The 15,887-nt window shown below is 39.7% G+C and overlaps 1 protein-coding gene across 1 annotated transcript; it reads left to right on the plus strand.

Annotated features, from left to right (window-relative positions):
* Nucleotides 1-426: 426 nt before the first annotated feature.
* Nucleotides 427-14,841, plus strand: ap4e1 (adaptor related protein complex 4 subunit epsilon 1). The gene is made up of 21 exons (XM_066701382.1): nt 427-692; nt 992-1,063; nt 1,313-1,436; nt 1,856-1,929; nt 2,025-2,146; nt 2,496-2,655; nt 2,829-2,995; nt 3,168-3,241; nt 3,330-3,452; nt 3,653-3,762; nt 3,909-4,048; nt 4,381-4,493; nt 7,315-7,433; nt 7,671-7,973; nt 8,440-8,551; nt 9,147-9,285; nt 9,446-9,704; nt 9,884-10,414; nt 10,520-10,710; nt 10,923-11,080; nt 11,473-14,841. The coding sequence occupies exons 1-21, from the start codon at nt 552-554 to the stop codon at nt 11,631-11,633; spliced, it is 3,393 nt and encodes a 1,130-aa protein (XP_066557479.1). The 5' UTR covers nt 427-551; the 3' UTR covers nt 11,634-14,841.
* The last annotated feature ends 1,046 nt before the right edge of the window (nt 14,842-15,887 follow it).

Raw genomic sequence — 15,887 nt, forward strand, 5'->3', positions numbered from 1 at the left:
TGTAATCATTTGTAGATGAGTTATTGAAACATGAAATATATCGGTCTCAAAGGTTCGGAAAAACATTACCTTGGCATTTTAACAATCATTTAAAGCTGTTTGTAAAACTACATCAAATAAACAAACAAGAACAAATGTATGTAGCCTATTCCCAATTAAATGCATGCAAAGTTGCATAATTTAGGGTAATAATATGCATTCATGAATACAGGAAGAGTAATCAATAATTGCATTTTTGGAGTTGTTTTTGTGTTTGAGAAGTCTGGTTTCCTATACACATACCTTAATATAAATACAACCCCAAATGCTTGACTCAGTGCTGCCATCTGCTGCGTATATATGTATACGGTATGCATCACAAATCCGGATTTTGTGTCCAGCGTAATTTATTGAATAAAGTTTTTCCTTCAAACTAACAGGAAATGACGTATTCCCGCAAGATGGCGCTTACTGTTGAATGATAATTAAACTGTATGTGACCAGTGTAAAATGAACTATTAACACACCTGTCACGCTATTCAGGACTGGTGTTTGAAAGCGATAGAGCTGCCATGAGTGATGTCGTTGAAAAGACACTGACGGCTCTTCCCAGTCTGCTGTCTCTGGACTCGCAGGCGGTAGCTGGGAAACTTTCTGTTACTTCAAAACTGGGAAACCTGATCAGAAACATCACTGAACTGACTTCCAAACATGTAAGTACAACTATTTTTTTGTGACGAATAAGGCTTGTGTCTTAGCGGAATCGCGACCATGTTGAAACGATGCAAGTGTAATTTAATGTAGTGTTTTGCGGCCAGTACTGCACCCGTACACGTACCGGTATTTAGTTACGTTGCGTCAAATGTACAGCAACAACATTGTTCGAAGTTCGTCATAAAGCAAGTGATACAAGGAGCGTAGTACGAAAAGTGCGTTTTGTAATTTCAAATGGGAAGGTTGTCATTCATTTTTTCTGGAGCATTTTGAGGTTCAGAGCTGTGTTTCGTTTTAGGAGGAAGAAAAGCTGATTAAAAAGGAACTGACCGCAATAAAGGAGCAAGTTTCGTCTCCAACCACAACGCTGGTAAGTGTGACTTTCAGTGTCTGTCTCAGCAATGAAGTCAATCCGTGTACCCACAACAGAGCATTTTTAAACATGCACATCTTGTATGAATTCAGTCTTGCAAATCTCAGTTCAGATGGTTCAAGACCAATTTTACTAACATGGATTCTGTTGTACAACCTGAAGGCATGGCACGCTTCTAACCACGAATGAATGAATGAATGAATGAATGAATGTATGCATGTAAATCTTTTTGATGTTATATTTCAGAGACAGATGAAAGAAATTATGGTGAGAACAATATACTGTGAAATGTTAGGATATGAGGCGTCCTTTAGCTACATCCATGCCATCAAACTAGCTCAGCAAGGAAGTGTTCTGGAAAAGAGAGTAGGTAAGTTCTCCTGCTTTTTGTTTTGAGTGACTTACCTTTTCTTAGTTATTTTGAATGATTTTAATAATATAACATTTTCCTTTACAATTCAGCCTACAGCCAGTCATTTCTCTTCCTTAGTCAAAATGTTAATCTGATGAACATTTTAGCATGTAAACCACTATTTTAACAAGCGTTGCATTTTATTGTGATTGAAGTCAATAATATATTGTCTCTTAATGTGTTATTACTGAGATCCTTTTAAGTTATGGTGTTTTAATTCAGTTTTAGCAATTTTGGCTTGTCTTTGCTACTAATCAACCTCACAGATAAAATGTTTCGAAAGGAGATTTGTAACAATTGTCAATGCTAACCTGTTACCCAAACACTTACGAGAAAGTAGAGATTAATTTTGTCCTCTATCTTGGCTGCTTTCTTAGGTTACCTAGCTGTGTCATTGTTTCTGAATGAAAGCCACGAGCTCTTGCTTCTGCTCGTGAATACAGTATTAAAGGTAAATGGGTGAACATTTTCTTTTGAAATATATATTTTGAAATGCTACTTTTCTGTTTCTTGACTTAATAACAAACATTTTATTTCATATTATAGGACTTGCAGAGTACAAACCTCATTGAGGTGTGTATGGCTTTAACTGTAGCCAGTCAGATTTTCCCCAAAGACATGATCCCTGCTGTTCTTCCTTTGGTTGAGGACAAGCTCACACATTCAAAGTATGATTTAAAATATTTATACTTACGATTTCTTATTTTTGGTGGGGTTCTGGTTATGTGTGTCGGAGTTTGTACTTTCAATGACTTCTTATTGTACAAAGCAAATGTTTCAAGGGTATTCAGTGATTACCTATTAAGAAAAATGTTGCATTATGCAGGCATGTGTAATGTCAATACACAAAATGTGTGTATTAGTTACATTTTTAGCAATACATATATGTACAACTTTAATTCTACAGGTGATAGTATTTAACAGTGTCTTTCCTGTCATAATTTAGAAAATACTGTTAGGTTTTTTTGGATACCTAAAGTAACTCAGTAACTAAATACTGAGTTGTATTATTTTCAGAGAAATTATCCGGAGAAAAGCTGTCCTCGCACTCTACAAGTTTTACTTGATTGCGCCCAATCAGGTCCAGCACATACATGACAAGTTTCGCAAGGCACTGTGCGATAAGGATCCTGGAGTTATGACTGCCTCTTTACACATATACCTGCAAATGATTAAGGTTTGTTCTGTTAAGTGACATTAATATGTGGAGCAAATTCATCAACCTAATATATGTTGTTTAAGATGTGTTTCCCATGGACCTGTCTAGTTAAGACGTGCTGAGTACAATACTGATTGCAATGTTTGCCAGGACAAGTTCTATTTTTAACCTGTGTGGAACTGTCATTTCAGGAGAGCCCTGACGGCTATAGAGATCTAACAGGGAGCTTTGCAGCAATCCTCAAGCAGGTTGTAGGAGGAAAACTCCCAGTAGACTTCAATTACCACAGTGTTCCAGCTCCCTGGCTCCAGATTCAGCTGCTCAGGATCCTAGCATTGCTGGGCAAGGATAATCAAAGGTAACCCACGCCTCCCACAGAGCTGTCACGCTCTCAACTAGCTGATGAAGAGGTCAATATCACTTTTTGTCAGGTTCATGCAAAGATACAAGTATAAAAAAGGAGAATAAATCGAGTGTGAAAACAAATGGCCATAACGGCTTTCTTAACACTGTTTTGGATTGATTTCCAGTGGCAGTGAATTAATGTATGATGTCCTGGACGAATCGTTACAAAGAGCAGAAATGAATCACAACATCACGTATGGTAGGTAAAATCTTGTGTAATCTTGTGTTGTATAAATGTTTCATGTAACTGTTTACTTATGAATACTGTTTTTGTTTTGTTTTTTCAGCTATTTTATATGAGTGTGTGAGGACTGTGTATACAATCAATCCAAAATCAGACTTGCTGGAAAAAGCAGCCAAATGCATTGGAAAATTTGTTTTATCACCTAAAATTAATCTGAAATACTTGGGTAAGTAAAATGTATTTAACACAATTTACTGTATGATGTCAAAAATCATGTGGGTTTTTGAATCAAGACAAGGCTATTAATTTTGTTCTTTCTCACTTGGTGAACGTATCCCTCTCTCTTTAGCTCCAGCCCACAATTTAATTATTTAAAGAAATTATAGCAATTTACCCTTAAATACTAAAATTCTCTCCCTTTTGTAGGACTAAAAGCACTTACCTATGTAGTCCAGCAGGATCCTAATCTTGCTCTTCAGCATCAGATGACAATTATCGAGTGCCTGGATCACCCTGACCCAATTATCAAGCGCGAGGTAAATGTATTTTTCCCCGTGATAACTGGTGATTGAGAATCTGACTGCAGAAAAATAATGTTTTCTAGGGAAAGTTCTGACCCCATAAAAAGCAAAAAATGTTGTCAAAATAACTAAATAATTTAAACAAATTCTCTCCTTTGCAGACACTGGAACTTCTCTACCGGATTACCAATGCCCAGAATGTCACAGTCATTGTGGAAAAGATGCTAGACTTCCTTAGACAAAGTAAAGATGAATATACAACTATAGACCTGGTTGGAAAAGTAGCGGAACTGTCTGAAAAATATCCTTCCACCAATGGCTGTTAAATATATTTATTGAGAGTGGGAGTGGGGTAGGTGAAGTTCAGATCAGATCAGTGGGCACTTTGGACCTTTTTCCTCTTCCTCTCTGCAGAGTCCATCTTGCTATGGGTATCAAGTTGAGGTAGCAGAGTGCTGAGAGAGTCAATATGGGGAATGGGAGAGTGGATGAAAAGCTGGTCTGGAGTTTATAGCAGGATCTAACACATGGGCAAAGCGGGTCGAATAGCTGGGTTAATGGTTGGCCTTTTAACAAGAACTAATGAATATTGTTTTGGTTGTTCATTATAATTTTTCCTATAAGTCACCATACATATGCCCCAGACAACGGGTGGTTTATACAGACCATGAATACTGTTTTTTCCTTGGGAGGCGATATGATGCAACCAGATATCCCTAATAACTTCTTGAGGCTCCTGGCTGAAGGTAAGAGAAGACTTGCTAACTTTAATGTTTATTTTGTAAGTGATTATTAAGCAACATCTGTCGTAAGCATACCCTTTAATGGCGCAATGTTCTAAAGATTAACGTTGAACATTTTATTGTACACTACTGGTCAAAATTTAAGCAGTTCAAGTCCAGTGAATAACCTGAAATGGTACAAAGGTAAGCAGTAAACTGCCAGAGGTTTAGGTTACCAAAAACTGAAAAATAATGTACATTTCAGAGTTATAAAGGCCTTTTTCAGGGAACAAGTAATGGGTTAACAACTTACAGCTGTTCTGCAGCAATGGAAGTAAATTTAAGCCTTGAAAGTTGATGCTAACAATTCCTACATGTGTCCCAACTTTTGTTGATTACTTACAAACCCTCTGTCTGTATAAAAGCAGTGTTGGAACAGACTGTGTTATTACACCCTCTTCACCATTATTTGGACAGTATTGTACTGCAGGAAGTAGTATATTGCTATCATAATGGTGAGAAAAAGGCAATTAACAAAGGACGAGACAGACAGACCGTTATAACCCTTAAAAGTGTAGGTCTTTCTTTTAGAGAAATTGCAAAGAAAGTCACAGTGTCAGTGACTGCAGTTTCCTACACCATCAAAAGGCACTTTTGGAAACTCAAGGAAACTCACACAGGAAGAAGTCTGGCAGACCCAAAGCCACAACACAATCAGAAGACAAGTTACCGAGAGTCAACAGTTTGCATGATAGGCGGCTCACAGGACAACAGCTTCAATCACAGCTTAACACTGGTCGAAGTAAGCAAGTCTCAGTTTCAGCTGTGAAGAGAAGACTTCGAGCCACAGGTCGAGTGGCAGTAAGAAAGCCATTGCTAAGATGGCAAAATAAGAAAAAGAGGCTTGCCTGGGCCATGACGCACCAACAGTGGACTACTGAAGACTGGAAGAAGGTCTTATGGACAGATTAATCAAAATTTCAAATCTTTGGTTCATCATGCAGGGTTTTTGTACGCCTTCGAGTAGGGGAAAGGATGGTTCCTCAGTGTGTGACACCAACTGTCAAACAGGGAGGAGGAAGCGTGGTGCTCTGGGGCACTTGCTGGATCCAGAGTTGGTGACTTGTACAGAGTGAGTGGTACCCTGAACCAAAATGGCTACCACAGCATTTTACAGCACCATGCAATACCCTCTGGTATATGGCTAGTTGGTCAGGGGTTCATCCTACAGCAAGATAATGACCCAAAACCTCCAGGCTATGTCAGAACTACCTTAGAAGAAAATAACAAGACAGTAGGCTTCAAATCATGGAATGGCCAGCACAGTCTCCAGACTTAAACCCCAATTGAGCTGGTTTGGGATGAACTGGACAGAATGGTGAAAGCAAAGCAACCTAAGTGCAACACATTTGTGGGAACTTCTGCAACAGTGTTGGGAAGAACTTTCCGAAATATATTTGATTTCCATTGTAGAAAGAATGCCACGAGTGTGTTCGGCTGTTTTATCTGCAAAGGTGGCTACTTTGAGTCAAAAATGTAGATGAAATTTTGTTAAACAAAATGATTCTATGATTTATTTTTTATCTCCAATTGTTTATTTGTTCTATGCTTTAATTTCAGAGAAAATTGAGACATTAAACTGCATACATTTCAATAAAACCTGGTAGTGACTGGTAGTGTACATTTCCTCAATGGTTCTGTGTTTAGGTGTGCCTAAATATTTTTTCTTTGTTAAATATTTCCTTTTATTAAATAAAGAGAGAGAAAATCCTGTCCGCACACTGTGTTTTGAAAAAGACACTCCACAAGAGAATGTATTATCACTGAAACACTTTTACTAAATACAAAAATAAACTTGAAGAATTAAGCAGCAGCAACTGCAAAAGCTGGGCAGGGATAGTTACCTGTGCAGAAGATCAGTCAAAACCAGACAGTGATAAAATTATCTTCCTGTGGCCTTGAGAGAGTATCAAATTCTAGCTGCTTGTTTTTGTTAGTGCATAAATCAAGCATTTGCAGTCAACACAAAAAGGGTAAATTCTCATTTATTTTCTTCTAAGCCAGAGACAATACCAATAGCTACAGTTTTAATCTATATATTTTCTGAATTACAAGAAACTCCTTCATCGTTTGCCTCTGACAGGAGTAAAAACAGCAGAACACTTATAATGAATATACAGGAGCAATTGCAACCTGTAATGGCTGTTTTCTCCTGCCAGGTTTAGGCATTTAGTCTTGAAACTGTCTGAGTAATTCTTTTTGATTCTCATCTCACTGTGAATACAAGAGACTCATCCAAAGAAGATGATTTTCTGTTGCATCAGAGGTCGTGGCTCCAGCTTGATCTGCTTTCCACAGGATGATAATATAGTATTTAAGAAAATCTTATGGAATACGTTTCACATACTTTAAAACAATGCTTCTTTCCACTGTTCTACTGTTAACCCTTTGTGACGAGACGTCCGAGTGACATTTTGGTTAAAGACAGTTTCTAAGGTGTGGGTTCTTAAACTTTTGGCCCCTATAAAAATAAACTTGTTTTCTTTGTGTCTGTGACTGATATCCCCCAAACCTTGACAGGAACAGCCAGCCTGTTTTCAGAAAGAACAGTCAACAAAACTGCAAATGTATACACAAGTCTGACAATGTGCTTGTGAGCCAAAACAAAATGCTTGGTCTGCTTTTCCTTCCCAGCCATCTTCATGCATCTCGTCAGCTTTCTTTCAATGATCAGATCAGTTTCTGGCTCCCGAATCATTCACAGACGACATTGTTTTGACGTGTGTGTTTTGAGACTATTTGGCACATAACCTAAATAAACATCTATCTTTTGGTTTCTCACCAGGCTTTGACAATGAGGACGAGGATAGACAGTTGAGACTCTATGCCGTCGATTCGTATCACTCTCTTCTGGAGAAAGATGATGTTCAGTTCCCTCAGCGTTTCCTGCAGGTTATAAGCTGGGTAAGGAATATTGTACCATGTTTAAAAGTTGATTAAACAGTTTCCGAGATTTGAAAATCTGGACCTACTATAAGATTGACTTAATTCATAAAAGTACTAGGATGGGATCCATTTCAGAGAAAAGCATTTAGATATTACATAAATGTGTTCAAAGAGGGCATAAAGATATAATTAATATTAAATCATCATTCTATATATGATTTTTCTTCAAGTGAACGTAGCTTTGTTCTTCCTTAGGTTCTTGGAGAGTACTCTTACCTCAAATCAGACCTAATGCCCGAGGTGGTGCTGGACAAACTGGTGACACTGCTGGACCAGGTCTGGGTCACTTCTGAAACCAAAAGCTGGGTTATGGCAGCAATAACCAAACTGTCCAGTGGCACAACGTGCACGAAAACAGTGAGCGAAGTCGTTCTGAAATTCAGCACCTCCCTGGACACTGTTCTGCGGCAGTTCACCTTCGAGCTGAAGCACCTGAGCGAGGACAGGGACCTGAGTGTCAGAGTTTTACCCCTCGATGCCAGCTGTGAAGACATTGAGGTACAGCTCTAATCTGCACACTGACTGAGAATTAGTGCCTGAACGAGTGGACTTTCTAATTTTAATCCCAGTGGCTCTGTATAGATTATATTATAAAATTACATTTTTTTTATTTTTATACATATGTATCTACAAACACACACAACAACAACAACAGTAACCTTTCTATGAACCACTGTCTTGTCATGATGTTTAATCTTATGTAGATCAGGCAGCTTTTTTGATGTGTGAATCACAGCTTGTTAATGTTGGGGTCACACCTCTGAGACTGACAGATCGGAGACGATGCTGCACTAAGAGAGTTGGGGGAGTTGATTCCCTTTGTTCAACTCCAATTCTGTAACTGATCTATTTTTTAATATAGACCGACCCCATCTGTGGTGAGCTGCCGTGTGCTGTACACAACACACACACATGTTGTCGCTCACCCTTTTCATCTGTTTGTGAATGGTCTTTGTTAATGCAGGTGGACACGTCCCTGTCTTTCCTGGATGACTTTGTGTCTGAGGCCTTGGCTCGTGGTGCAGCCCCTTACAAACCTCACCATCAGAGACAGGAGGAGCTCTCCCAGGAGAAAGGTGTGAGAGAATCTCTTTTTCACATGCTATCTTAGTTTTAAAATCCTACCAGAACAAGATATAATAGATGGGAAATATTTGAGGAAAAATACTAAACTTTAGACATGTCTGAAGACTTCTACTTGTATTCGCACAAATTACTGCTTTCAGCTGTGAATGCCAATGTGCTTGCTTTCTGAACCTGAATTGGGTTCTTTCAATTTTGGTTAAAAAGTTCATGAATGCATTTTATTAGATCTCTTGTGACCATTTAATTTCTTTTGAACTGAAATTAGCCTTAAATTAAGAAGCTGGCGACACAGTGCACTCTCTTGATAAACTCATGTCGTATGTATTCATTTGCTCTGACAAAGACTGGGCACTAAAGTAGGACAGTGTCGTAAAACCAGTTCCTTCAAAAGCTTGAACCAAAGAAATTAATTGCAGCGTCCTTTGATTCTTCAGGAACATTCGTCATTAAACTGTGAATGAAATGTTAAATATCTTCATTCTGTAAGAAATCTGTGCTCACAGGAGCGATTACGTTACCGCTTCTGTGTGGTGCTGCTGAAATGTAAAAAGTGTGGATTCTTAAGTCCTGCTCTGTTCTTTGCAGCACTGAATTTCGAGCCCTATGGCCTGTCGCTCCCTGTGAGTCTGTCCTCCAGTAGCATCACAGGGCGTCAGTCTCCCACGGGCCTCTCCTTGAGCTCAGGGTTGTCGGGGAACAGCGCTGAGAGGGCACAGAAAGGAGGGTATGTGAATTTACTCTTTTTAACGAAAGTAAAAATGTCAGTGTTAAAATAAACAACCAAAACCAAACACGGCCCATAATGAAAGCTTCTGGGGCACATTTAATAGGGTGTAAATGGTCAGTGGTGAAAACGGACAGTTTCAAATATATTTGTGTTTTAGGACCAACACCCTAAAGCTGGAGGGAGTTAAAAAGGTGTGGGGCAGAGAGGGCTACCTGCCTCAGAAAGAGGGTCCAGATGAGGGGGCAGCCCAGGCCTTGTCTAGCCCAGCAGGGGTGTTTCCCCAGCCAGGAGCTCCAGTTGGTTTGACCTCACAGCCTGACCTGACCTTTGTGGCCGAGCAGGAGCAGGAGCAGGAGAGACAGCAGCTGGCTTCTTCGCTGTTCGTGGGGCTGGGGTCACAGCACAACCTGTGTCTGGTGAGATGCTGACGGGGGGGTTCAATTCTTTCTTCAGCCTTGTGAAGATGTGGTACAAACTAGAGGAGGTCATTTAATCTGTCTTTAGCTGGCAGTCCATTGATATCTTAGGGGTGGCATTTCCAGCTTTCAGGAAGTCCTCAGTTCTAACAATTCAAACTTTTGAATTCTGTCTACAGATGGGAAAGTCAGAGTCGAGTTTGCAAAGGTTCAGAAGGAAAAACAAACTCCAGGAGACTCCAGGTGTCATCGAGAGGCTGTCGGATTCTTCACTTCCCTCCCAGAGCACCATGGACAGTCTTTTGGATAACAACATTCTGGAACCCAGTGCTCGGGTTCAAGAGCTGAGACAGATCACCACAGTGCAGCCAGGGACTAATTCTCCCACGCTGAAGGATTGCAGAGCCATTGACAATGCGTCTCATGAAGGGTCCCCTTCCTCTTTGTTCTTGGGTAGCAACATGGTGGTGGTACAGCCCTCCACAGAGGGCAATGAACTTCCAGTGTCCAGGCTCATGTCTCACTTGCCTGCAGAGCTGTCAGGACTGGCCTCCTCAGGAATGGAAATGGTTTGCTCTGACGAAAGCCTGTCTCTGTGGGCCAATAAAATCTACAAACAGGACTCCTTGGTATTAGTGGTATTCATTGGCAGCAGTACCTTTTCCTCCATCACAGAGATTGCATTACAGTTGGCAGCTGAAGAACTGAAGGTAGGCAGATCCTGCACGCGATCTTTCTGATTTAATTTTTGTTGATTTCGCTCACATGGGAGGCAGTGTGAGGAGTTGCCAGTGCTCACGTTTTGTGTCTTGCAGGTTTGCGAGTGCCCACCTCATCGCTTTGCAGTGCTCAAAGCCCACGGGGTTGCGGTGTGCCAGCAGTGTATGCTGATGGAGAAACCTTGTGCACAAGCAGTCCTGGCTGGTACGGTGTCTTATCATACGGAAGCTGGACAATCGTACGAGCTGCGCTTCTCTGTGTCTTTCACACTGTCAGATTTCATCAGGTACAGTCATGCTGACATTCTCTTTGAAACATGTGCAATTCTTTGTGATGACACCTGTGCAGCAGTGAAATGCACTAGTAAAACAGATAAAAATAACAAACTAGGCTTTATTACGCTTCTTATTGTTTCCCAGTAGGATGACTGGTTCTTACAATGTGATAGTGCTGGTCTGTTCTGCTCCTGAGGACAATGACACTGACTATACTTTGCAGGCCTTTGATGCTGTCCACAGAAGATTATGGGAAACTCTGGCTGTCACTCACCCATGATGTGAAGCAGAATCTCAAGCTCTTGTCAGACGAGGACCCCCTGCTGGCCACACTGAATGCCTTAAAGGAAAAACTGCAGCTGCATGTGGTTGATGTCATAGGTAAGCACCCCTATGGGTCCTAGTCCCACTCTTTCTCAGTCTCAGTTTCAATCTGTGTGCACAAGAAGACGCCTGAAGTCTTGTCTCGTGAAGGCAAAAAGTAGAGCTAGATTGTAAGGTGGCGTGTCTGTCAGCATTTGTATTCGAGTGCTGAAAAAAAAAAAAGCAAGCTCATATCGTTGTTTTCACCAGTTGCTTTCTTGATTTGAAGAAACAGGGCTTTGGCAGGATTCCTTGAACTACATCGCCTAACTGGAGCAATGCAGGCACTGAGCTGCTGTCCTCGCAGGAGTGTCTGAGACAAGCCGATGTCTTACTTACTTTTTATCTTTTGACACCTGACATGTTAAGTAGTTTTTGTGCGAGAGTCACTGACTGACTGTTTTCCCCAGGAAAGGAGGGTATAGTGGCGTGCCAGCTTCTGCCATCCACACCCTGCCTGCTGCACTGCCGAGTCCATGCTGGGAAGATGGCAGTGTGGCTCAGGTCCCCCTCACCCCACCTGCCTGACTGTCTGCTCTATCTCTGCCAAAGAGCCATTCAGGAGTTGTGATTGGCAGCCAAACAAACTAAAGACTGTGCAACTGAGTGTGTTCTGAACTTGAAGAGGAACTGTGCAATAAGTATTCAATCTAGCGTGTATAAATATTGTAGGAAATCTGAGAGGGAAGGGTGTTTCTGATCATCCGTTTGATAAATGTGGAGGTATCCTGCAACTTTTAACACTTGCAGTATGTACCACATACACTATTGTTATTTTATTTTTATTTTAAACATGACTTTGCTCATTCATTTGTTTTTTATGAAGTTGTCAATTTAAGGAAGTATAGGTCTTTGTAAATACACCTTGAAGCAAATTCAAATTGCATCTGTCAGTTTTAAATTATTTTTTTTAAACCAGGTTTTAATTCTTGCACGAAACAAATGAAATCCATTTCCCTAGATGCTGAATTGCTGGTAGCCCTAATCTCAGGGAAAATGAGGGACATCTTGCAAGTCTAAAACTTCAGAGCCTCTACTGTGTGTCAAAGGAGGAGTGTGTTGCTCTGAGCACATTGCAGGGTACAAATGTGCATTTGTCTGTGTGAGCTGTCTATTGAGCTCATTTATTAGGCTTCTCTATACCTATCCGGCATATAGCCTGAAAGACAAGCAGAATGTTTGCGTGATCAAAAAGTTAGCAGGCATCCTCAACCTTAGTATAACTGTTGTCAAATGATATACCACATTTATTGCCTCATGAGTGGAAAAGGAAAAAACAGGATAGTGACACCCCAGTTACTATCCAGTTAAAAATGCCATTCGCATCCATAGCGTCAACCCTAATCTTCAACATGTGCTTGAGAATAGCCCAATGCCAAAGACTGGGATCAGGCTTCCAGGTTAGGGAAAATAAAATGTATTTTGGTATAACCTGTTGATCAGTGCACTACACCCTGTATTACAAGAAGAAAAGCATAGTATTAAGTGTGTCTGCATTATTAAATTCTACATGTGTATATAGAATTTATGTAATTAAAAAAACAACAACTTTAAAATGGGTGAAAATGGGAAAGAAACTGTCCTTAAAACCTTGAAATAGAACTTGAAATCAAAGGAGATGCCTGAAATGCAGCTTAATTTTGCACAGCTTTCCAATTTGCACAGCTGCCAAGCAAAAGTAAAGATTACCCTTGTGCATGCAGTCTTGCATCAGTACAAATGCTGGAATTCAAAACCGCAAATTGTGAGGTTATGCAGATATCTCAATAATAAGCTTATGCAGTTTAATTATTTTCGCATGAGCCAAGCTTGGTCTGGATAACATTGGAATGCACATATTTGGACAGTTTTTAGTGGTTCATTTCTGTTGGTTGGATGAAGTCTACCTTTGACCTGCAAACCACAAACGTACTTGTTGATGTTTACATTTATGAGTAAAAGAAAGAAGCACCTGACAGAAAATTAAATCACAACTGAGTACAGGTTTGTAGTTTTTATTTTATTTGTATCTGTCCCCATTTTGGTTAGTTCATATGACGAGCCTTTTTCTGCAGTTTATAAATGGAGGATCTAAAAAAACACCTAACAATGCTTCTTTCAAACTTCACTTCATACTTCAGTGTAGCCTCATAATTTAAGTACTTTTTAAGTGACCTTGCTCTTTGTATTTATTATACTAAGCTACATAATGTATTTGTGGTGAAGTGTTAATATGGATGTACTTTTGACTACTGATTAAGGTAATTACCTCCGAAATTAAGCTACATGTAATACAGGTCAAATTTGTTAATGGCTGAGATGCAAGAAACTAGCAGTTTTACCAATGTCGTTTACACTTCATCAAGCTTGTATTCTCATTCGTGATATTATTCAGAGCACATAACTTACACACATGCCTTTAATTTTTGGCCGGGTTTATTTTTATTGTGGTCATCCCTCAAGCACTCCACTTTTGTATTATTGTAATTGGTGAATTAAATAAATCTTCTGTATTCTGACACTGATAGGTAACCAAAAGCCTTATGTTTCTATGGATGAATGGCATGTCAGTTTGTGCCTGTGGTACAGATCGTTGGTTTACTAACTGATACCTGTCATACAGTTATGTCTAATAAACATGCCAATGCTAAAAAAACTAAGTCTTTGTACACTTATTTGTGTCCTTTGTAATTCATGAGGTTAAAGTATTGAATATTCATTTCCTGCCATGAAGTGGAGAAATGGCCCTTCTACTACAGCTCTGCCCAGTGAAACCTCCCCAGTGTCTCACCAGTTTCTTTCATAATTAAGAATCAGTACTGCTTGGTGTTACACTGCTTTATTTATGCAAAAAAAATTGTAAACTTGGGAGGAAGAGTTTAGGCCTGCATTTCGCTTTGAAACTGGTCATCCATCAGTGTCAGGTTTCCCCACAAGGGGGCGCCAGCTACCTCCTGTTTGTTTAGCCGTTGTGCATGTGTGAGTTGAGAAGGCTAGAATTAAAGATCTGTTTAATACATGAGTAGGTGTGTGTCAATTTTTATACCAGAACCACCTGCCTGTGCAGATATTATGCCACCTTGGGCTTAATGTTACTTAAATGACATGGGTGTCTTTCAGAAGCAAGAGCCAAGGAGTTTATAAGCAGACTTCTAAGCTTTTAATTTTATTATAGGTCTTGTTTGTCCTATGAAGGTCAAGGATGTAGGGGAACACATTGAAAAAACTGTAGAAATTTATGTATATAAGGTCATATTTCCCATTGATGATCGTTACAAGAATACAAGAATGGGGAGTGTTTGTGGTTTTTGTATAGTCTCATTGTCTCTGTATCTCTGAATTGTGATATGTGTACTGGAAAGCTTTTATGTAAAGGAAATCGACTAAGCCAGTGTTAATAATAGAAACACATCTTTCCACCACAACCATTTTACAAAGTATTCTCTGACACGGGCAACATCCTATTCCTTGGAGACAATTTGGTGTCTAAAATTTCAGGTTCTAGTCGACAATGTATGTATGCATGTATGAATGACTTTCAGCTGGTATCCTGTGGTCAAATGCACTCATGATCATGATAAAGATTGAATGCTTTTAGATAAAGTCTCTGTGAATCAGGGAAGCCCCCATTTAAGTGTCCAACTATAGAAAATGACTGCAGAAAATATAGATGACTCTTACCTCTGGCTATAGTTGCAAAAATGAAATTCTTTGTTATGAAAAACATCTTTGACCCTGCTTTGAAACAGTTGTTTTCCCAGCCTCCACTGTTATATTTAATAAACCACATTTTTACAGAGCTTTCTTTTCACAGTCCTGGACTCCTAGTCTACAGCACCAAACAGCCCTTCAAACTTCCAAAGTTAAATACTTTAGAAGCTCTAGATGTTGTGTTGTCGTATACAAAGAGGAATACAATTTGGGCAAGGGTCTGTCAATGCAGCTTTAATTACTGACCTTGCACTAATTGGAAATCCTTTCATTGTTACTGTGCATAGGGGTTAAATTACATACATACCCCCTCCCTTCCACCGTTGGTTCATAGTTGTTAATGCAGTCTGTTTACACTACTCCGATTTTGGTTGTACATCTACAAATCAAAGTGACAGATGTGTTTTCTTAGGGGAGTAAATATGGATTTACCCTTCCCACTAGAGTTGACATCTCTCTTCCCTTGACCTATTTTTGAAGGGCAGCAGTTGTGACCACTCTGGAAAAATGCGAATAGTGTGAGCTGATGCAGGGCTCCTTTCCGTTTGACATCGCAGGTGGGCTGTGAGCTCAGTATTCCCGCAGCAGAGTAATTGGGTCTGGAATGGAAGGCCTTCCCTGACCTGCTTGAAGATTCTATTAAAAAAAAATCTAAAATGCAGTAAGCTTCCTTATTGCCATCAGTGTGTAATAATAATCAACCAAAGTTTTTCCATTTCCACCGGAGGCTTACCAAATATTTCCACTTTTCAGATTTCTGTTCCATTTGAGCAGGCTAATTTGGTTCAGATAATTATGGATCTGAAACCACAAGGGCCACAGCTGAATTTCTTTCCCTTAACTTAGCTGGTGCCAGTGATGCATTGAGGTGACCGAGGCTTGGTGCCCAACTCTATGAACAGACTCTTGTCAGTGCAGGACCTTTTCAATCAGGCTACAGGAGTGCAATGTGAAAGTGATGCTTAGATACCATAAAAAGCTACAATTTGCTAGATGTGAAAATATTTTGTGAAATTGGCATTTGAAATGAAGAGATCAAAACAATTTGTATTATCGTTCACAATATGTGGGTGGCTATAATAACCATTATCACTTTTAGACAAAGTAATTATAGGATGCATTAAAACCTGTTTCA

Source organism: Amia ocellicauda, chromosome 4, assembly GCF_036373705.1.
Source record: "Amia ocellicauda isolate fAmiCal2 chromosome 4, fAmiCal2.hap1, whole genome shotgun sequence".
Lineage (NCBI taxonomy): Eukaryota > Metazoa > Chordata > Actinopteri > Amiiformes > Amiidae > Amia > Amia ocellicauda.